The 24,489-nt window shown below is 39.6% G+C and overlaps 2 protein-coding genes across 9 annotated transcripts in view; one reads left to right on the forward strand and one right to left on the reverse strand.

Moving 5' to 3' along the window:
* The first annotated feature begins 5,494 nt into the window (after window positions 1-5,494).
* LOC126914696 (uncharacterized) overlaps window positions 5,495-24,489 on the forward strand; it is a 733,243-nt gene continuing 714,248 nt past the window's right edge. For 2 of the 6 annotated variants that reach the window (XM_050719003.1, XM_050719004.1), the window contains exon 1: window positions 5,495-6,047. The gene's annotated coding sequence lies outside the window, so the exon portion shown is untranslated. Of the gene's footprint in view, window positions 6,169-24,489 lie in introns of all 6 variants that reach the window. The other 4 variants (XM_050719005.1, XR_007709769.1, XR_007709771.1 and 1 more) reach the window with 4 other exon arrangements.
* The window catches only part of LOC126914749 (uncharacterized), a 51,826-nt gene continuing 35,348 nt past the window's right edge, over window positions 8,012-24,489 (reverse strand). The window contains exon 3 of one of the 3 annotated variants that reach the window (XM_050719146.1): window positions 8,012-8,413. In XM_050719146.1, coding sequence (XP_050575103.1) covers window positions 8,320-8,413 — 94 coding nt within the window. In that variant the 3' untranslated portion in view covers window positions 8,012-8,319. Of the gene's footprint in view, window positions 8,414-8,569; window positions 8,720-24,489 lie in introns of those variants that run through there. The other 2 variants (XM_050719147.1, XM_050719148.1) reach the window with 2 other exon arrangements.

Below are 24,489 nucleotides of genomic sequence, written 5' to 3' on the forward strand. Positions count from 1 at the left end.
TTCATCTTTCGTTAGACGGTTGGATGTAGGTGATTGGTTGATCGATTTACCGACTTCCTTGCCAATTATGTTATAAGCTTCTTACTTTGCGATCCGCCGTTAATTGCTTCTTCTATTCTAAAATTGACTCTGATCGTGATACTGTAAGAACTGATAGCGTCGATATGATAATACCATACATAGAGTATGAGAGTAATCGTAGTACAAACGAATATATATATATTCGGTTTAATAAATTTAATTTAATAAATTTAAACCGTCAAACAGGAAGGGCTTAATCTGCAGGCAAAAAGAAGAAAAAGAAATAATCATTTACAAAGCGAACGACCATTAGCTAATTCCAATTTGAAAATATAGCTAAAGTCAAAGTCATTTTGAACAAATGTTTCCTGTACGCGTTACCGTTTGGCATGGACGAACGTCTCGGACGTTGATGTCCGTACATTTATATATATGTCGGATAGAAGTCAGGATTAAGGAGATGGGCGTTTAATGAATTTTCATTAGGGTTGGCCATTGCCGTGATACGATGGAGAGTTTATTAGCACAGACTTATTAACAAGATTAGGCACTCGTAGCACTAGTGATAATGACCTTAGGTTCGAAACGAATCCGCAGTCCACGGGACTCTTTTATTCTTTACTCGTAGGCAACGCCTAGGTGGTACTCTCAGTTAGCCCGCGAAGTAAGCACTCTATCGAAATGATATCTTAGTCGATGAAATCGTACTCGAAGCTCTCACGATGACACTGTCTAGGAAAAATTGCCCCACTCTCTAGCGACACCAGGTCTTTTATATTCGTGGAGACAAGTCTTCGTTCAGAGAGTGAGGGAAATTGCCGTTGTTGTTAATTAGTCAGTCTTTGGAAGTGTCCTTCACGGAAAAGACTGTTTGCCTATTTTCGTTAATCAAGGTTTAAGGTTTATGACGGGTCGATGTTTTGCGAATATGTCTCGACAACCGGCAATCGACCTACCCATAGAATAGGGTCTGCTTATGACGAGCCATGAGACAGAAACCGTTAGTATGCTTACTGTCAAGTGCCGTTACAACTATTTCTTTTTATGGAGGGCTATAGACTTTTTCATGACTTTGTTAGAAAAACGTTCGTCCCTTGACCGCGGCTACGTTCGGTGACTGGTTGTCACCTCGAACCCAAACTCATTCTCATAGATTGCAGGCAATTACAATCGGGCTGAAGGACGGTGATTGTTTAACTACGGCTATGGTGAAATCCAAACTACAATATTAGGGGTTTTTCCCCGGTTTCAACGGAAGGCTCCGGTGTCGGAGCCATATATATATATGTCGGAGATGTCGGACATATATATATGTCGGAGATGAAAGAGCACCGGAGCCTTCTCCTCGGAACTTTGGGAAGACACCTAGTACTGTAATTTAGATTTCACCATAGCCGTATTAAGAAAACCGTTGTCATTCGATCCGACTGTACTTATTCGAGATTTATGATAGTGAGCTCGGGCTCGAGGCGACAACCAGTCGCCGAACGTAGTCGCGGTCAAGGGGATGAACGTTTTGTTTAACCAAGGCAGGAAGTAACTCTATAACTCTCCTTAAAAGAAATGCTTGGGACAGGGTGCGATGGTAAATGTCTCAATGGTTTCTGTCCCGTGGCTCGCCACACGCAGACTATGCTTCGAGTAAGACGATTACCAGATGTTGATGCGTCTCCACAGTACATGTTCGGCTAGCCCGAGGACCCGCTATAAATCTTAAGATCTATTTAACGAAAGTCCTTCAAACCGACAAACAGCCTTTGTTCCGACTACGGGAAAATTGGAGAAATCTATCCTTCCACGAACGACGCTTCCCGCTAGCAACTTTTCCCAAGGACAGCTAATATCTTTCTCTAACCACCAACATGGAAATTGACCAATTAACAGTAACTCCAATTTCCTTCACTTTCCGAATGAAGACTTTTCTTCACGAATCCGATGATCTCGTGCCCTTAGACACACCCATCATAGTTTTCCTCGAAAGCGTCACCGTGATGGAGAGACACACTTTCGTACGATTTGAACGACGATACAAGTAATTCTCCGGTACGTAGTGCTTGTTCTGTGGCGACCTGAATATAACTTAGACTTCCACGAAATATACACGTTCGACATCCCGTTGACCGCGGATTCGTTACCGGACCCGAGGCCATTGTCATAGCGCCGCCAGTATCTAACATTGTGATTAGTTACCAACGCTGTAATACCACTCACTTGTGCCAATAAACTCTACCATTGTTACACCGCATCGATGGCCAATATCAACGAAGATTCATCGAACACCTCCACCCCCAATCCTATCGTCCAGCCGACATATATATATGTCGGAGATGAAAGAACACCGGAACCTTCCCTTTGGAACTTTGGGAAGACCCCTAGTATTGTAATTTAGATTTCACCATAGCCGTATTAAGAAACTGTTGTCATTCGATCCGACTGTATTTATTTGAGATTTATCATAGTGAGCTCGGACTCGAGGCGACAATCAGTCGCCGAACGTAGCCGCGGTCAAAGGGATGAACGTTTTGTCTAACAAAGGCATGAAGTAATTCTATAGCTCTCCTTAAAAGAAATACTTGGGACAGGGCACGAGGGTAAACATTTCAACGATTTCTGTCCCGTGGCTCGCCACACGCAGACTTTGTCCTTCGGGTAAGATGATTGCCAGATGCCAACGCATCTTCACAGTATATGTTTAGCTGGGCGAGGACCCGCTACGAATATTAAGTTTCAATTATACAAAGTCTCTCAAATAGACAAATAGCCTGTGCTCCAACTACGGGAAGATAAGAGAAATCTATCCTTCCACGAACGACGCTTCCCGCTAGCAACTTTTCCCAAGGACAGCTAATATCTTTCTCTAACCACCAACATGGAAATTGACCAATTAACAGCAACTTCAATTTCCCTCACCCTTCGAACGAAGACTTTTCTCCGCGAATCCGATGATCTCGTGCCCTTAGGCACACCCATCATAGTTTTCTTCGACAGCGTCACCGCGACGGAGAATCACTCTCTAGTGCGATCTCATCAGTAATCGACCTGTCTTTCGTATACGTAATAATTGCCCCTTTCTCTAACGTACAGTGTAACTTAGACGCTAACGAAGGGTAAAGTTCGTCATCCCGTTGACCGCGGATTCGTTATTGAGCCTAGGATCATTGTCATTTGCTTCTCGAGTATCTAATTATCGCGATTACTTGTCCAATTCCATCATAGTCATATTTGCACTAGTAAATATCTCCTCTATTGCATAATGATCACGTCTAGCGCCAATAGGGATTCGTTTCACGCCTTTAACCCTAACTCTAATCTTAACGCCAACCCGACATATATATGCATTTCTGATAATCATTTTCAACTCGCACAGGAAAGAAACATCACTGAGGCTACCGTGAATTAAATTCGCGTATCAAGTAACAGGATAGATACGATTCATACGAAGCTTTGCGTCGTTATTCGAGGTAGGAAAAGCTTTAGCAGTGATATCGAGAAAAGCGAAACTACGAAATCATCGCTGTCGTCGAGACAGAAATTGCTGCGAATATCGCGGAAAGCAGAGCGACGGTAAAGAGTATTACAGGAAAAAGTTGTTCGGAATATTAGCCTTGGCAAACATATTTCAAAGCCGTTGAATATGGCGAGATTGTCCGCTTTGTAAATATTTACCGAAAAACATGTCGTACGAAGCTGGGCAATAAACGCGTTTTTCCACAGTTACAAACAAGTATCGTACGTATGAAACAAGTAACGACGAATTTTCCATTTCACAGCACGCGACAATTGACCGTATTATCAGCGTTTCGTCAGAGTTTCAAGAACTGCGTTTTCTTTTCTGTATTTATGGTTTCGCAACTGTAAAACGGAAGGTTTATTCTGGAGATGCGAGTTCGCGTGAACAACTAGCGCAACGAGTAAAAACACGCGGTTTTTGCAACTCGATCGAATTGTTAGCAACTGTGTGTACGAGATCGTATTACTCCCATCGTTGATCGATGTCAGGCTTCTATCCGACCACACGGACAACGTTCTCCAACGAACAATCAAACATACCAGATAATAATTATTCATTGTATCATTATTGTAGCTATTAACGACACGGGCTTGTTGTCGCATGATAAAAAGTATGCAACTGCGCTGACACGATAATACAGCGAACTTTTGCACGCTGCGATGGAAAACGCGTCGTCACCTGTTTCGTACGAACGATACTCGTTTGTAATTCTGTAAAGAAACGTCCGTTGACGAACATTATATAAAGTTCTTCCTTCTTCTTCTTCTTCTTGTCTGTAAATCAACTCCTTACAATTTGACGGTTTAAATTTGGCACACCCCGTATATACAGGATGCAACGGAACAACGTCTGAAAGCGAGAACAACGCGAATCCTTGTGGAAAAATGAAGAAAAAGTATAGGATAAAACGTTCTCATTTTCGATTTGGAGAATCGAGTCTGAAAATTTATCAAGTATACTCGAACTGTATCTGAATATCGGTTCGAATAATAAATTTATTTAATTATATAATTAATTTATTACAAAGGAAATACAATCTGGATGTGAATGTTAAATGGAAACAAATTTTGCTAAGTTGAAAATCGATCGTATCGTAATTACCACGACTCGTTGTTTACAGATTAAAAATCTGTTTTACGAATACGAGGAGCTATATATCTACTATTATTAATCAATTTTTATGAAAAATTTCGTACGATGCGCGGATAAATTCTAATTTGATAAATTGTTGGAAACGTGGAAAATTGAATGCAATAAAATTACGTGGCACGGTTTACACGGTTGCAACTTTATGACCCACTTAGGTCAAGTAGCAATGAAATTTATTGCATATATCGGAAATTCAAGGCACGTAATTGGCAGTTTATAAACAAATTATTTGTTCTCTTAATTAAATTTCCCGCGTCGAAAGCTGTGAAACGTTTTTGTATCGAAATCGAAGAATCCAACATCGCGATCCTATGAATCGAAGAATGCGACGTAAATGTTCGAAGTATGGTTGAGAAACGATAGAAAATTCCAAGTGTTACGCTGTATTTCTCGTTCGATTTAAATCGAAATTTTAATGAGGAACAGCGCCGATTGATATTTAAAAGTGAAACGGTTAAGAGCAACGATACAGGTTTTGTTAAAAGCAATTGGTCTATTTACCTCGCTGTTTAAACAGGTTTGTTTGACGTTACTTTGGTCAATTTCCATTGACACTTTTATAGATAGCATTCTTTTTTACGGATGGAAAGCCGTCTGATGGAAATTTGTCTGAAATGTCCGTCGTAAAATTGCATTTTCGCGGGCAACAGAAAACAATGGAATTTTGTACAAAAGCGCAATACTTTAATTAGCGCAAAATTCCATTTTCCCCGCTGGGAAATTGAATTTTCTATTAAAGCGTGATACGTTTAATCAGCGGTGGCGTAATTTCAACAAACTAACAACTGGAATATTGACTTGTCACAATTTTGTGACACCGTATATGTCGTTGATACGTTCCAGTCTGGTCGTATTTACAATTTCAGAAATTTTGCAACTATTTTTTCATTTTATCCGTAACGAGAATAGCGAAGATAAGACAGGCAAACGTGGTAAAACGTTGATAATTCGGTTACAGGGAAATCGAATAAATTTGAAGTTGAAGAAAGTAAGAGAAAGTCGAAACGAAGCAAACGCGATTCCTTAAGCCACGATGTTCAGGGATTTTATAATCTTTCCGGTGACGTCTTCGACGTGGAATACCCAGAAGCTGAGAAATTGATTCTGTACGATGAAAAAGACGATGTCTCCACAGAATACAACGATACAATAGTGGAAGAATTATCGATCGACGTAAATCCTGTTGAGAAATGCTCAGTTGGTATGACCGCTAGTTACTAAAAGGTTACTAGGGTTATGTTGGTACGACTCCTAACGACGCTCTTTTGCCATAGGAGTCGACCACGCCTTAATTGCTAAGACGCATTGGGAGAGTTTAGACGTTTGCTGTGTGATTTGGTGTTTTGTATAAGAGAGAAAATAAAAGGTGTGATAACCAATCCGAGTGGATCCGAGATTGATTATCAACCCCAACCTATATAAAATAACAAATCCCGAGGAAATTGGATATTTCTCTGGTCCTAAATGGCAAAGGAACAGATTATCAAGTAAGTCAAATATTTTTCCAAATGCCATTCTTGTACAATCGTTGCTTTTCTACTTACCACGTACAATATAGCGGTTAATAAATTAACGAATCATCGAATATTACTGAAAGAAAGAAATTGTACTGATATTCCAATCTATCGTGTACAAAAGTAATAATAACAGCATGTAATATAAGAATAGCTTATCTTCAGCCTTAAAAGGAACTCGGTTTACAATTATTCTCCCTATTGCGTTCCACTCTCGCTTGATCTTCTACACGTTCATCTATATTTCGCTGTTTTTAATTTATTTTATTATTCCCTGTCTATTACACATATGTATATTGTCCATTGCACGAATCTTTATCTATCTTGCCTAATTTAATGTAAAAAAATAGAAAAATAGAAAAATTTGCTGGGGGAATACGTTTACCAAAATTTGTCAAGAATTTTAAAGAAATTTGCAGGATGAAATTCACGGTGATACCGAATTGATATTTTTGAAATTATACCTTTGAAATAATTATTTATATCATAATAATTATTCCACGAATACTTGCTCGTAGATATTAATTTATGCTTTTAATAATCATGCGTTTAAGCTATCAAGTCGAGTCGAGTAGACTTTCTAATTTCGTGGAAGATAAGTCGATTTCTAAGATAAGTCATTTCATAGAGAAAAGACCAGCTGCTAAGGATTCGCCGCCACGATGGCTAGAGCTTGGAATAGCTGCTGATTACTCCGTGGTAGATTTTCATGGAATTCGAGTACAGCAATATATCTTGGCTCTTTTAAACATCGTAAGTAATACCAAACGAAATTCTGTTATTATACTTAGATATAGAATACCTCCTCCTACATATGTACGCAAGCAACCGGGAAACATAGGGCAGAGTTATGCGTATCTCTGTATTTTCAAGGTACGCTACTTGCTTTCAAACATCTCGATCGTATATTCGGATGGAAGCTCTGTATTTTCTGTTTACACTGTTCAAAGCTTGCACGTATCTTTTAAAAAGTTCAGCGAATAATTTATCCGTAATGGAATTTTGTAATCGATTAATTTCAGCCATTCGGTAATTGGTTTTCCAATGCTGTTGAGATTAATAACGTACATTTCCTAAGATAAATATAACGAATAAAATTAATTTTTTAGGAAAATTATATAAGATACGATGTATTTACGAGAGTTTTGAATAATAATTTATTTGTAAGGCTGTAATACTGTTTTAACGCCTGTTACATTTTCGTACGTTTTTTAATCCTAGGTCAGTGCAATTTACATGGACCCATCGCTCGAATCCAACATGATTCTAGTGATCGTACGAATGATTTTATACGCGGAAAAACGAGACGTTATGGTAAGCGATTTCCATTAAATTAAATCATTTAACTAAAGTAGTAACTATCTGAGATACGCATATGCGAGTGTCAATTATTTTATTTTCTACTTATCTGTACAGTGTATGGTATATAAATTATATAGGTCAAAATATCTGCGCATGACGTTTTAGATCGATAAAATGCAACGAGTTCCATTTTGTTAAATTGGACAACCGTGAACGATCCCTTGGAAACAAATTTCCAAACAAACAATTTTCACGGATCATTGGCAAACCTCGCATTTATCGTGTATCCGAAATATCTGTATAATCGACTATTAAACCTTTTTCATCTCTTAAGAATCTTAATTTAATGTTATAGACCTATGATAATATCATTGATATACGACACTTGCGATTCCTTTTACTTTTCTTTTTCCGCTATTCTTCTCTGCTGTTGAATCAACATTTCAACATTTTTCAGGAAGATTAAAATACTAATAGCGTTACAAGTTACATTTGATTACAATCAACAACAAGATTACTTGCACATATATTTATTATCATTGACGAATATTTATATATAGTATATAATGCATGATGTAATAATAAATATAATATATTCGTAATATTTGCTAGCTTTTATTAAGAAAATATTAAACGTTGTCGTAGGTCCGCCGTGGCGATGCCAGACGATCTCTCGAGAACGTGAACAAATGGAACAGAAAGATGCTGTCCTCGAAGGACGTAAATCACGATGTTGCTGTATGGTTGACGCGATTAGATATAGGAGGTCCTTCTGGTTACGCACCTGTGTCAGGAGTATGCTATCCCGCGAGATCGTGCGCGTTAAATCGAGACGAAGGCTTGACCAGCACCTTTATCATCGCTCACGAAGTAGCACACATGTGAGTGTCCCACATGTTGGGATATCGTTGGCAAACTGAAATATTTATAACTGGCCTAGGTATTTACGCAGAGACCGTGTGCTATTTATTTATGCAAATACGTACTTTTACGAGAATAATTTGAAAAATGAAATCTCCATAGGAGAACTTATTATCTTTACCGAATATCACAACGAGTGCTGTACTTTGAATCTGCCATAGATTTTTGCGTATTATGTGCGTTCTTGCATTCCTCCTTTCACCTACGATGGCTCTTAAACAAGAAACGATATCGTAACGAGAAATACAACTTAGCTGAGCGTCCACTTTGGTTCCACTACTGTTGTCCCATACGACTTTGTGTTTGACCTCGCTATTAGGGGACTTTTTACCCAACGTTTCCTTCATCGCCTTCACTACCTTCGATTTATCGAACTTGAGACTTAAACTGGCCGTTACTAAATCTTTCGGCTTCTTCGACATCGGTTGGTGTCTCTTCGTGAACCAATTCGACGGTGCCATAAAGGTCGAAATAGCGGCTTTCGAGGATCCGCTAAGCTTACTTTTAGCTCCGTACAATGTCGACACGTCGAAGCTATTGGAACGGAAGCTCTTCGATCGACTTCCTTTCTGTTCGGTCGTTTTTCCGGGCCAGTTTGATTTGCTATCGTCCCGGGAACTCGGCGCTTCCTCGCCGCATCGGTTGATTTCCATCGCGGAAGACGCTAACGAGCTTACGATCGATATCAGATCCGTATTAGAGCAGACAATGCCCGCAGCACCGGAAACGGATGCACTCGCGGCTCTTGGCAGTTCCGAGACGCGCTTTCGGAAAGAAGACGTCGGCGAAACCGACGGAGTAGGCATTTCAGAGAATCGTTGTTTCGGCTGTTGAGTGTAACGTTGAGCGGAACTGTTACCCTCCAGCGGCTGTATTTCGTACACTTGCTCCGTCGACGTCCTGTACATCCTTAAGCAAACGGATTGCTTTTATTCGAAAGACAGTTTCTTTTTTATCATAATTCGTGCGTTATGATACATGTTTCGATGATTGAGCCGTTAAGCGTGACAAAGCGATGGAATTGTTTTGTACAGAAATTCTGGTTCTAAAATTATGTTAGGGATTCTAGGGCGTAATAACATCTTGGAACGCAAAGTTATCGATGTGTCGATGAAAGTTAAGCGAGCTTTATCGAAGCACACGTTCGAGTCTTTGGACGATTGCTAGGAATACGCGTAATGTTCTTTTCTGTGAGCTGAAAAGTTGAACGACTATAAAAGGCGTTTGTAGAGGATTTGAAAGCGGAAGAAGAGGCAGATTATTTAATACATAATATCTTCCTTTATAATATATCTAATATCCTAATAATTAGATGAACGTAATACAAATGTTTAGAATCAGAAATTATCTGTTTATATAGAGATCTGTTTGATGCAAGATCTAAAATCAATCAAATCGGATTGTATGGATTGTGTATTTGTCTGTGTTAATCCTTTGACGTCGATACCAACGATGTATATAGCGAATGGCGGTTATCAGCCAAGATTATGAGCACGTACGCAAACAGACTAGAATATTTTGCAAGAATGAAATGTCTTGGTATGGTACGCTTTAATCTATCTATCCAAGTCAAAATAAGTATAAAAATCGCGTGGCAATCAACATATTAAAAAAAAAAAAAAAAAAAAAAAAAAAAAAAAAGGAGAAACAGATGCTTCTATTTATATTCATATTAAAATGATACATATTTGTAATTTTCTGGTAAACTATATCGGTACTCGCATAAAAGTAGATATAGTCATTGAGATTGTGGCACTATAAATCTCAAATTTAATTCTTCAACACGTTGAGTGTTTAGGTGTTTAGGTGTTTAGGTGTTTAGGTACGCAAATAGACTAGAATATTTTGCAAGAATGAAATGTCTTGGTATGGTACGCTTTAATCTATCTATCCAAGTCAAAATAAGTATAAAAATCGCGTGGCAATCAACATATTAAAAAAAAAAAAAAAAAAAAAAAAAAAAAAAAAGGAGAAACAGATGCTTCTATTTATATTCATATTAAAATGATACATATTTGTAATTTTCTGGTAAACTATATCGGTACTCGCATAAAAGTAGATATAGTCATTGAGATTGTGGCACTATAAATCTCAAATTTAATTCTTCAACACGTTGAGTGTTTAGGTGTTTAGGTGTTTAGGTGTTTAGGTACGCAAATAGACTAGAATATTTTGCAAGAATGAAATGTCTTGGTATGGTACGCTTTAATCTATCTATCCAAGTCAAAATAAGTATAAAAATCGCGTGGCAATCAACATATTAAAAAAAAAAAAAAAAAGAAAAAAAAAAAAGGAGAAACAGATGCTTCTATTTATATTCATATTAAAATGATACATATTTGTAATTTTCTGGTAAACTATATCGGTACTCGCATAAAAGTAGATATAGTCATTGAGATTGTGGCACTATAAATCTCAAATTTAATTCTTCAACACGTTGAGTGTTTAGGTGTTTAGGTGTTTAGGTGTTTAGGTACGCAAATAGACTAGAATATTTTGCAAGAATGAAATGTCTTGGTATGGTACGCTTTAATCTATCTATCCAAGTCAAAATAAGTATAAAAATCGCGTGGCAATCAACATATTAAAAAAAAAAAAAAAAAGAAAAAAAAAAGGAGAAACAGATGCTTCTATTTATATTCATATTAAAATGATACATATTTGTAATTTTCTGGTAAACTATATCGGTACTCGCATAAAAGTAGATATAGTCATTGAGATTGTGGCACTATAAATCTCAAATTTAATTCTTCAACACGTTGAGTGTTTAGGTGTTTAGGTGTTTAGGTGTTTAGGTACGCAAATAGACTAGAATATTTTGCAAGAATGAAATGTCTTGGTATGGTACGCTTTAATCTATCTATCCAAGTCAAAATAAGTATAAAAATCGCGTGGCAATCAACATATTAAAAAAAAAAAAAAAAAGAAAAAAAAAAAGGAGAAACAGATGCTTCTATTTATATTCATATTAAAATGATACATATTTGTAATTTTCTGGTAAACTATATCGGTACTCGCATAAAAGTAGATATAGTCATTGAGATTGTGGCACTATAAATCTCAAATTTAATTCTTCAACACGTTGAGTGTTTAGGTGTTTAGGTGTTTAGGTGTTTAGGTGTTTAGGTACGCAAATAGACTAGAATATTTTGCAAGAATGAAATGTCTTGGTATGGTACGCTTTAATTTATCTATCCAAGTCAAAATAAGTATAAAAATCGCGTGGCAATCAACATGTTAAAAAAAAAGAAAAAAAAAAAAAGAAAAAGAAAAGGAGAAACAGATGCTTCTGATTGTTTAGTGCATTTTCATAAAATCTTCTAAATGTTTAATTCTCATAGAATAAAAGGGAGAGCATACGTTTGAATCTCAGCAGATTTTATTAATTCTTTGAAACCATAAATATAATATGAGTATTACATCAACTTTAGTTCATACATGTAACAACATATTATTCTGCACGTAACAGTTACATTTAATGAAACATTTATTTATCCAGTAAATCCATATTCTCTATTAAACGTTCGTTTATTAATAAAACTGCCATAATCGTCCACGCATTGTTCGCTTCCTTAATTATTTTTCAAAGTATAACGATAATCAATGATGCAACAGAAATATCACGTAACATCCCAACAATCTTACATGAGATTTTAGCTGTTTTTACTATACAAATTAAGTCATTATTAAAATAAGTCATTATAATAATATATATATGTCGGAGATGACAGAACACCGGAACCTTCCCTTTGGAACTTTGGGAAGACCCCTAGTATTGAAATTTAGATTTCACCATAGCCGTATTAAGAAACTGTTGTCATTCGATCCGACTGTATTTATTTGAGATTTATGATAGTGAGCTCGGGCTCGAGACGACAATCAGTCGCCGAACGTACCCGCGGTCAAAGGGATGAACGTTTTGTCTAACAAAGGCATGAATTAATTCTATAGCTCTTCTTAAAAGAAATACTTGGGACAGGGCACGACGGTAAACGTTTCAATGGTTTCTGCCCCGTGGCTCGCCACACGCAGACTTTGTCCTTCGGGTAAGATGATTGCCAGATGCCAACGCATCTTCACAGTATATGTTTAGCTGGGCGAGGACCCGCTACGAATATTAAGTTTCAATTATACAAAGTCTTTCAAATAGACAAATAGCCTGTGCTCCAACTACGGGAAGATAAGAGAAATCTATCCTTCCACGAACGACGCTTCCCGCTAGCAACTTTTCCCAAAGACAGCTAATATCTTTCTCTAACCACCAACATGGAAATTGACCAATTAACAGCAACGTCAATTTCCCTCACCCTTCGAACGAAGATTTTTCTCCGCGAATCCGATGATCTCGTGCCCTTAGGCACACCCATCATAGTTTTCTTCGACAGCGTCACCGCGACGGAGAGTCACTCTCTAGTGCGATCTCATCAGTAATCGACCTGTCTTTCGTATACGTAATAATTGCCCCTTTCTCTAACGTACAGTGTAACTTAGACGCTAACGAAGGGTAAAGTTCGTCATCCCGTTGACCGCGGATTCGTTATTGAGCCTAGGATCATTGTCATCAGCTTCTCGAATATTTAATTATCGCGATTACTTGTCCAATTCCATCATAGTCATATTTGCACTAGTAAATATCTCCTCTATTGCACAATGATCACGTCTAGTGCCAATAGGGATTCGTTTCACGCCTTTAACCCTAACTCTAATCTTAACGCCGACCCGACATCAGAAGTGGGATCAGTGCCGATTATAACAGTGTTAGAACTTACGACCATCGTGCGCGAGTAATTCAGTCGCTAGTGCAAAATCGAGTGTGAAACCTAACAAGTTTTCGCTACCACGTTTTAACCCTTAAAATCGCATGTTCCGACCCCGCTGCATGGGGCGCAGCTGTCAACCTGATTATGAAAGGAAACCATAATTTCAATAACGAGTGGCGAGTCGACTTCTACGTACTGGAAGCATCATTGGGTAGATCAAGTCATCTGGGTGAGTCGTTTCCATTTTACTCCGATTCGGGAGCCGAGCGTTCACTAATTAAAGAGTACGTGGCCTCGAGATTTCTGGCAAAAGAATGACTGACATATTGGTAATGCGAGGAGTAGGAAATACCTGTATTAAACATACGCCTCCCATTTGTTCATCGTGTGTATTAATGATTTTTACATCGAAGATAATTTCTCATGTCCTTGCTGATAGTTATCTAAAATATGATATCGCGATTAGTTGCGGAACTCTAAGTCTGGGTTTTGACGTAACATTTACACAAAATAGCCTCGCTATGTGTAAAACGAAAATAATTAATGTCTGTAATGAAACCACTGCAAACGAGATCGTCGTTAATGAAGTTGACGCTGATGTACATGGTAATAATAAAAGTCGATCAATTTCGCTTCTCGACAAATTCAAAGATTCATTCGTTACGGGTTTCCTACGTATTCGCGTAAATGCAGGCCGGTTAGAAATACGATTAACTGATCCTAACACCACCGTAGGAGGAAGTCCTTATAGACTTAGCGAGGAGGAGCGGAGAGCGGTACGTGAGAAAATAAGCGTTCTAATTAAAGCAAAGATTATAAGGCCTAGTAATTCGCCATTAGCGAGCCGTAACTCGTGAAGAAAAAAAAAACGGCTCAGATAGATTACGAATGGATCCCCGAGATCTAAATCAAAGTATCGTCACGGATCGGTACCCTTTACTCCTTATTGCGGATCAAGTCGCGAGATTGCAAGAGGCGAGATATTTTATTAGCCTGGATATGGCCAGCGGGTTTCACCAAATTCCTATTTATCCTAATTCAGCGGAGTATACAGCGTTCGTTACGACAGACAATATGAGTAGATGACGATGCCGTTTGAACTGAAAAAAATTGCACCGTCCGTTTTTCGGAGGGCCATTCGCAAGGCCCTAGGCGACCTCGCTCATTCGTACGTTGTTATTTATTTCGATAACGTTCTAATTATTGCCGACTCGATAGATCAAGCTTTAGGAAGATTGAACACAGTATTAGATATCCTCGTAAAAGCAGGATTCTCTGTTAACTTTGCGAAATGTTCTTTTCTAAAAACATCGGTGCTCTATTTGAGATATGTAATTCATAACGAAGAAGTTCGTCCCAACCCGGGTAAAATACACACCTTAAGTTCTTTACCTGTGCCAACGGCCGTCACACAGTTCAGGCAGTTCATAGGGTTAGCTTCGTACTTCCGAAAGTTCATCCCTAAATTCTCACAGGTGATGAAACCCCTGTATGCGCTCATCTCAGATAACAGAAATATAACTTGGACAGATAGGCACGAGAAAATAAAACAGGGAGTTTCCGCCCTGATCGACGCGCCGGTGTTAATGATATTCGACCCCAATTATCCGATAGAACTACATACTGACGCTAGCTCGGAGAGTTACGGGGCGATTTCGACGCATCAAGTTGAAGGTAAAGGCAAAGTAATAGGGTATTACAGCAAAAGAACTACCCTCGCGGAATCTAGGTATAATTCCTACGAACTAGAGACGATAGCAGTCGTAAACGCAGTCGAGCATTTCCGTCACTATCTACATGGAGGGGAATTTCTTGTCGTCGCGGATTGCAACTCGTCGAAAGCGTCGAGTAATAGAGTACATTTAAATGACAGGGACCATAGGTGATGGGCTTACTTGCAGACTTTTGTTTTTATGACATTTTGTACCTGGAAAGTAAACGGACGGCCTACGTAGATTTCTTCTTGCGAAACCCCGTAGACTTAGACCACCGTAAAATTGATAAAATTGGGGAGAAAGAAATCAATCTGGCCGAAATATCGGAAGACTGGCTACTAGCCGAACAACGTCGTGATTCTCAAACCTTGGAAGTCGTCAAGGAATTGCAAAACGATGAGCTCGCGGAAGACACCGCGAATATATACGAATTACGGTCCGGTACTCTTTACCGTAGGATACAAAGAAAAGACAGGACTCTCTGTTTACCTATAGTCCTAAGAGGTTTTAGATAGTCTGTTATTAACCATGTGCACCAGTCAATTATGCACTTAGGTTGGGAGAAAACGCTCGAGAAACTATACGAGTATTACTGGTTCGAAGGGATGGCGAAGTACGTTCGCCGATTCATTGAGAACTGTCATGCTTGTCAAGTTTCGAAAGCTAGTTCAGGTAAGATACAAGCCGAACTACATCCTATACCTAAGACCAGCATACCCTGGCATACGGTCCACATGGACATAACAGGCAAGTTGAGTGGTAAAAGCGATTCAAAGGAGTACGTCATTGTTTTGATCAACGTGCTCACTAAATTCGTATACCTGCATCATAATCGTAAGATAGATTCCCGTAACACCATTAAAGCGCTTAAATCCGCTATATTTTTATTCGGAAGTCCCTGCCGATAATAGCAGATCAGGAAAGATGTTCTAAGGGTAAAGAATTTCGAGAATTCTGCGAAAGCAAACGAATTAAAGTTCGCTTGATAGCGACCGGTGCTAGTAGAGCCAATAGACAGGTAGAACGTGTTATGCGTACATTGAAAATATGTTCACGGTAGTAGAGACGACCGGGCGGTCATGGCAAGACGCGATTGGGGAGATACAATTGGCCCTGAATTGCACCACCAACCGCGTGACTAAGGCGAGCCCACTGGAACTACTAATCGGTAGGACAGCAAGACCGTACGACTTGTTGCTACCTGATAGCGTTGAAGAAAGAGGAATAGACATCTCCGATGTAAGACAACAGGCGACAAAAAAATATAGCAAGTAGCACCAAACACGACAAAGAAAGATTCGATAACACCAAAGCTAAAGTGGTTAGGTTTAATGTCGGTGATTTCGTATTGCGCAAAATCGAGGAAAGAAACCAAATCAAGTTAGATCCAAAATTTAGGGGCCCATTCGTAATAGCAGAGATTTTGGAAGGGGATAGATATACTTTAAAGATATTAGACGGCAAACGATCGTATAAATACAGTCATGACAGATTAAGAAAAATGCCGAATAGTTGCGTTCCTGCTGAGTTGGACGTCTGTAGTGATGACAATGGCAGTGACAGTGACGATATGACTACACCGATCTCAGAGGATCATTAACACTATGACCATGACATGTAACACAGTGTTTCCACACACAATCCTAGTGTTACCATACACTAGCACACAAGCCTAGTGCGACCACACACTAGCATTCGATATTCCCACATAAGCCTAGTGTGACCACACACTAGCATTCCGTGTCTCCATACACGCCTATTACATCAATGCACTCGTGTTCAGTGTCTCCATACACTGCACTCGCATTCAGTGTCTCCATACACACCTATTACATCAATGCACTCGTGTTCAGTGTCTCCATACACTGCACTCGCATTCAGTGTCTCCATACACGCCTATTACATCAATGCACTCGTGTTCAGTGTCTCCATACACTGCACTCGCATTCAGTGTCTCCATACACGCCTATTACATCAATGCACCCGTGTTCAGTGTCTCCACACACGCCGAGTGCGGTAATATGATCCAACAAACTGAGACTCGTCCGTGTACGAAATCGAAAATGATCTGTCATGTCATTACGGTCTGACTGGTAACTCACAAAATGCAACTGGCGCTTTGAATACCAATCATAATGCTACTGACTTTTGTGTTTTTTTTTCTTCCCTACTTTATCATTGAACGTCCGATCGAAATTTTTGTTGTTAACCTGGGCCCTTGACCTATTTGGACAGTTAGTTAAACCATAAATAAACTAGTGTAATATAATTTAGCTAAACTATAAAGGAGTAAAATATTAGTCATATCAAGTCTAATGTTGGGAGAACCCAATATTTTAGATCCACCCGAGGACGTGTGATAGTCAGAATGGCCGTGTCGGAGATGAAAGAACACCGGAACATTCCCTTTGGAACTTTGGGAAGACCCCTAGTATTGTAATTTAGATTTCACCATAGCCGTATTAAGAAACTGTTGTCATTCGATCCGACTGTATTTATTTGAGATTTATGATAGTGAGCTCGGGCTCGAGGCGACAATCAGTCGCCGAACGTAGCCGCGGTCAAAGGGATGAACGTTTTGTCTAACAAAGGCATGAAGTAATTCTATAGCTCTCCTTAAAAGAAATACTTGGGACAGGGCAAGACGGTAAACATTTCAACGATTTCTGTCCCGTGGCTCGCCACACGCAGATTTTGTCCTTCGGGTAAGACGATTGCCAGATGCCAACGCATCTTCACAGTATATGTTTAGCTGGGCGAGGACCCGCTACGAATATTAAGTTTCAATTATACAAAGTCTTTCAAATAGACAAATAGCCTGTGCTCCAACTACGGGAAGATAAGAGAAATCTATCCTTCCACGAACGACGCTTCCCGCTAGCAACTTTTCCCAAAGACAGCTAATATCTTTCTCTAACCACCAACATGGAAATTGACCAATTAACAGCAACGTCAATTTCCCTCACCCTTCGAACGAAGATTTTTCTCCGCGAATCCGATGATCTCGTGCCCTTAGGCACACCCATCATAGTATTCTTCGACAGCGTCACCGCGACGGAGAGTCACTCTCTAGTGCGATCTCATCAGTAATCGACCTGTCTTTCGTATACGTAATAATTGCCCCTTTCTCTAACGTACAGTGTAACTTAGACGCTAACGAAGGGTAAAGTTCGTCATCCCGTTGACCGCGGATTCGTTATTGAGCCTAGGATCATTGTCATTAGCTTCTCGAGTATTTAATTATCGCGATTACTTGTCCAATTCCATCATTGTCATATTTGCACTAGTAAATATCTCCTCTATTGCACAATGATCACGTCTAGCGCCAATAGGGATTCGTTTCACGCCTTTAACCCTAACTCTAATCTTAACGCCGACGCGACATATATATGTAGTATCTATTTACAAGTATCGCAGATTACCTCTTGAAAAGTAAGAAAACATAAAGACTAAAGTAAAGTTGTAAATCTAAACTACAGTTCAAGTTATACGAGGCATGCAAAGCTTCTCTTGAAACGTTAGGTGCGTACTTCGATATACAATATAAAGAAACATAGCCCGCGAGAAAAGCTATATAATACATACCATACAGATCCCTCGCCATAACTTTGTCAATATGCTCAACGAAATCGGTAATTTCGGCGCCACCACTCAAACGCCGTTTCTCTCGCTTTGGATAATTGAATTAAATCCAGATCGTCCATGTTTACAGCGAAGCAACACGTGATACCGCCAAAAGTGCTTTCCATCCCCTCACATAACTGACATCGGCCGTCCGTGGATCCAACGGAAGGATCTTGAACGTTGGAGAATGCGTAACGCTGATTGGCTATTGAGCTCGGGGGTCGATCGTAGAAGCGGACGCCGGGTCGCAACGAGCCTCACAGTACCACTTCGACTGTGAACGCGATAGGAATTGGATCGTCTATTTTACAAAGCTCCTTTATCTTTTGCAACAATTACATTCGAATGTCTTTTCAAGCGCTAACGACATAATCGACGTTTGGTAAGCGATTAGTAACTGCGAATTCGTAGAATTCGTGGATAATTCTCGAGCTGTTTCGTGCGTACGCGATATTAAGTGGCACGCAAACAGGTGCACCTATTCGCGTAGCGCAAGAAATGTATCACGGAGGTCGTTCGAATTCGGGTGCACGATCTATGCCTATAACTGTGCAGTAGGGCATACTCTTCTCGACCACTTGTCTGGCGCCAACCACCACTATTGTCTCGCGAAGGCCAAGCTGTAAATCTTCGTTGCTTATACCGTTTTCTTGGTGAGTGTTAATTTTTTACTTATTCGATGGTATAATAATACCGTTATTACGAGGTAAAAGTTTTTGGATGTGTGATTTCTTGATTGAAGAGACGCTATCATTATTAAAAGTTTGAATATCCCGCCACTAGCGAGGGAAACATAATACAGAATGATTCTTTCATTTGCTTACATTCGATTTGTTAATTTTACTCCTATTCTCCTTTTTAATTCGTAATTTAATTGTGAGGACATATGCTATGGAGCAATTTTTGTTACTTTTAGCATCGTTGCTTTATTTGTTAAGACTGTTGAGCAATACGATCGTTTACTTTATTTACTGCCTTGTTTGCTATTATTCTACTTTTAAAGACAGGTATTTTGGAAATATAAACTTCTACATATTGGTATAATATTGATATACTTGAGATAAGCTCGTTTATGCTGTTACTGTTTAGGATCGTTTATTCATTAAAGTTATTGTAATCATATGACAACGAGAACTAGTGTAAAATATATAAAATGTATAGTTCTATTTTAATAATCAATTTTTAGTGCCTTTAGCGAAACGAATTGATTCGTATTAAAAATGTCGTTTAGTGAATAGGAAAATAGGACACTGAAGGTTTAACTAATTTAAAAGGATTTAGTTATTGAAGATAGTACTTGCTGAGCAAATGGATCGCGAAGTTGTCATAATGCTACAAATGATACACGCTTGTTAAATGAAAATCCATCGACTTTTCATTTTTCCATTTGTTTAAGAAATATGTTGTCCTATTAGTTTATTCCATTAATATTTATAATGATATATGCAAACAAAAGTGTATAAATAATAATATGCAAATAATTTTTTAACTTAAATGTCACTTATTTAATGTTTTATAGAATGCTATAAGTATACTACTGATAAGATTAATTAATCGAGAACGGAATTAATGCTGTTTACTGTAATCAGAAAGAAAATGGATTAAGGAGCGAGAAGATTTCGAACGTAGCGAAATTATTTGTTGATTGAATATCTCCTCCAACCCGACAAGCAATGCGGGTTATTACAAGTAGTTTTTACTTAATTTCCAATTAGTTATCGTATCTATAAGGTGTGGTCAAAGTTTTGGTACATAAATTTAGCTTGCATCGTATTGTACCGATTTATTTATATATCCTTTTTTATATGATTTATGTTATTGAGTTAGGATTATATTAAATTATTAATAAAATGAAAGAAAAATGGAAATTAAAATTAAATAAAATAGAATTGCATTAAATAAGAAATAGAAATAAAGTTGAACTAAAGCAAATTCAATTAAATTATTTCTTTTTACTTGCCTATGGGATTCTGGGATTATTAAAGTTCCTATTACGTACTCGTATTCTCGCTAATTCTTAAAATGAATTGACTATGAAATGAATGAGACTATTTCTCCGATTATATTAAATAGGCAATATCAATTACGTGTAATTGAATACATTATTCGAACGTTTTCTACAAAACTCTTGTTATTAATACATTATGGAAAATTTGAAACCAATTCGATATATATATATAGAGGTTGCAATGCATTTATTGCAAACATATGCTTAACGAAAAATTAGTATACAACATTAGTAGTAGTCTCAAACATACAATTAATTGCAGTAAATGTCCTGCGACTCTTACATACATTGTCATACTCGTTTGAAATTGTAATAATACGTTAATCTTGTCACAGTATCGATAGGATATCAAGATATTCTTAATAATATGTCCACAAGGAGTTTGCAGGGATATTCAAATATTTTCGCGAACCACTGTAATTCAGCACAAGAGCAGAAAATTCCAGATTTTTTAGTTCTCGATCAGAGTGAATGTTTATACAAGTAACATTCGCTATCTGTGTCCATATTTACCGAACATTTCTATTAAACCTGCGCCAAGCTCGTAGAATGCCTCAGGTCGTATATGAGATGTCAGTTTTATCAAACGAAACGGGACCAGCTCCGTCTTACGTTTTCGATTAATTTTTTTCAAGATCTTGCTCTTGCATAATTAAATAATTTGAAAATTTATAATAATATGTATGTAGTATCTTAATGGGTCTTAGAGGAAAGGACAAGTAATGATGTTTTGATTTAATTAATAATATTCGAAGCAACGAAATAATTACAATGCTGTCGTACGTCTTATTTTCAGACGCGGCTTTCGACTTCCCGATTCACACTCTTCGGCTTCTACACTCGCTCGCTCTCGCTTCTCAATTCACACTCTGCACACCTTTCGCATCCGTTCTCTCCGGCTTCTCAACTAATACTGACTTTAACGTTTCTTTTGTCTTTTCCCGTCGTTCGAGACACGTGTCCCGAAACGCGCGTGGCCAGGGTCACGCGGGCCCTTACCACGAAACTTAAAAAGGACCGACGACACCTTGATGTACCCGACGATGCCGCGGCTCTCGCGACATTGTTTACGATTCGGCAGATATCTTAGGCCCTTTGTCCACGATACTACATTCGGCCATCCTGCAATAACATCTGCCCTCAGATGTGGTCTTCAATTTCGCTATCGTCGGATGCGTCGTCTTCGGCGTTGAGGACCCAAGGCTTCATGAAGTCGGCGGTCGTCGACGTGTGCGTAGGCCCCTCATGCTCCCCCACCTTCTCCACCATGTATCGGTCATTCCGCATCGTTCGCAATACCCGGTACGGACCTAAAAATTTTCCCCCGAGTTTTAAACCCGGGCCAAACTGAGTTCTCTTAATTGCTACCAAATCTCCCCTTAGGTACTGCTTCGCGCTCTTCCGTCTTTTGTTAAAATTCTTTCTGTTTTCCTCTTGCGTCGCAGCGATCTTCCTTTTGGCGTCCTCGCGTAACTCACGACGCTGTTCCTCGAATTTTGCAGCCCATTCTTCGTCGATTAATCTTCTGACCTGCGCATCTTCCTTGATTTGCATTTCAACCCCGACAAGTAGCTGGAAGGGAGTTTTTCCCGTGCTTCTGTTTATGGTGGAATTCAAGTACCTCTGGACTTGGTCGACGTGCTTGTACCAATCATCGAGCTTAGGAGCAGCCAATTTAGTTAATAATGGTATGAGTGTCCTGTTGACCCTCTCTACCTGTCCATTCCCCCTCGGTACCCCCGTCGTGATTAGCAAATGCTCGATGTTTTCTTCTTCGCAGTATTCTCGGAAGGCGTTGGATGTGAATGCTGTTCCCCGATCGGAGATGATTCGTCGTGGATTACCAAAAACAGCCGCCTGCCTCTTTAACCGGTCGATAACGTCCGCGGCATTAGTAGACTTGGTGGGATAAAGCCACGTAAACTTAGTGAACGCATCCACTACTACAAAGATGTGTGCATATCTTTTCCTTGTAGCTGTCATGGGTCCCACATGGTCGATATGGTACGTGTCTAGCGGGGTGTCTCCTTTGTCTAAGGGGTTTAAATATCCCTCCTGTTTGCCCGATTTTCGTTCGGCTAGGATACAGTCAAGACAGTTAGATATCACATGTTCGACCTTCTCACGTAGTCCCTTAAACCAAAAGTCTTTCTTGACTATCGCCTCTGTCTTGGTGACCCCGAAGTGCCCCCGTTCGTGTGCCCGCCTGACTATCTGAATTTGCATGGCCTTCGGCACTACTACTAGCAAATCGTCCTCACATTCTTTATACAAGATGTTGTTCCTTATAGCATATCCCTCGACCTGATTGCGCGTTACAGCATCCACAATCCCGCGGACCTCAACGTCCTTGCCCTGCGCACTTCTCAACCGCGCGATCAGCCCGTCTTCGCTTTCCGTTACGAACATAGTGCTTGGCAGTGGATTCCTACTCAGAGCATCCACATGCTGCATTCTTTTCCCCGGTCGATGACACACCTGATACTTAAACTCACTTAACAATATCGCCCATCTAGCTACGCGCACGCACAAATCTTTCTTTTTCATCGTCATGGTGAACGCTTGACAATCCGTGACAATAGTGAACGGCATACCTAACAGGTAAACCCTAAACTTATTTAACGCCTTTACTATCGCCAGTACCTCCAGTTCATAGCTGGTGTACTTTGCTTCCGCGGAAGTGGTCTTTCCACTGGCGAAGTAGACCGGGTGAAATTTTCTGTCGTTTAGATCCAGCTGCATTAGAATCGCCCCGTAACCCTCCGCGGACGCGTCTGTATGCAATTCAGTCTCGGCGCCTATCCTATATAGTTTTAACACAGGCCCGCTGGTAAGCGCTGCTTTTAAAGTTTCGAACGCTTCTAATTCTCGATCCCCGAACTGAAACTCTACCTCCTTTTTCAACAGGTCCGTTAGAGGCCTAGCAATCTTCGCATAACCCCTAATGAACTTTCGAAAATACCCCGTAAGTCCCAAAAAACTCTGAACTTTCCTGACAGACGTCGGCCTGGGAAAATTCGCAACGGCCCTAGTTTTATGGGTGGACGGCCTTATGGTGTTTTCCGAGACTATATGTCCCAAATACTCAATCTCCTTCTGCATAAAGCGACATTTCTTCCAGTTTATGACTAAACCATGCTGCTTAGTTAACTCTATGACCATTAGCAAACGTTCCCACGCCTCCTCTAAACTTCTGGCAAGAATAATAATGTCGTCCATGTACACAATGACAATACCCTTGTTCATCAGTTCCTTGAAAATCATCGAGATGTACTTCTGGAAAACAATAGGAGAAATTTTTAAACCGAACGGCAACTTCAAAAATTCGTATTGCCCTGTCGGCGTGACGAAAGAGGTGTACTTTTGGCTGTCTTTGTCTAAACTCACGTGGAAAAACCCATTCTTCAGATCTATCGTCGTGAAAAACTGAGCGCCCTGCAATGCATCTAACACGTCCTCAATCAAAGGCAACGGGAAATGAGGACACTCGATGAGCTCATTAAGCTCGCGGAAATCGACACAGACCCTGATGGAGTCGTCTTTCTTTCTAACTACAACTATGGGACTTGCGTACTCCGAGTCCGATGGTTTTATAATACCTTCGTCTGTCCACGCCTCCATCAAATCGTCCACTTCCTTTTTCTCAGACGGCGCCAGCCGGCGCGGTCTTCGTACCACGGGTTTGTCGCTTTTCAATACGATTTTCGCGGTTATCCCGACATCCCGCGTCTTCTCTGGCTTATACTCCCTAATGATATCGCGGATCGCTTCACGGTAGTGAGGTTCTTGTACGTGCGCTAGATCTATCTCGTCGGTCTGTTCAATCGCGTTGACCTTCAGTACCTCCGACGCGTTTTCGTGACCGTCATCCTGCCCGTCAAGCTGTAGGAAGCTCACCTCGCCCCGTTTGACACGCAACTCTATCTGATCCAAAAAATCAGTACCCAGCAGCAGGCTGTGGTTC

This window comes from Bombus affinis, chromosome 3, assembly GCF_024516045.1.
Source record: "Bombus affinis isolate iyBomAffi1 chromosome 3, iyBomAffi1.2, whole genome shotgun sequence".
Taxonomy (NCBI): Eukaryota; Metazoa; Arthropoda; class Insecta; order Hymenoptera; family Apidae; genus Bombus; species Bombus affinis.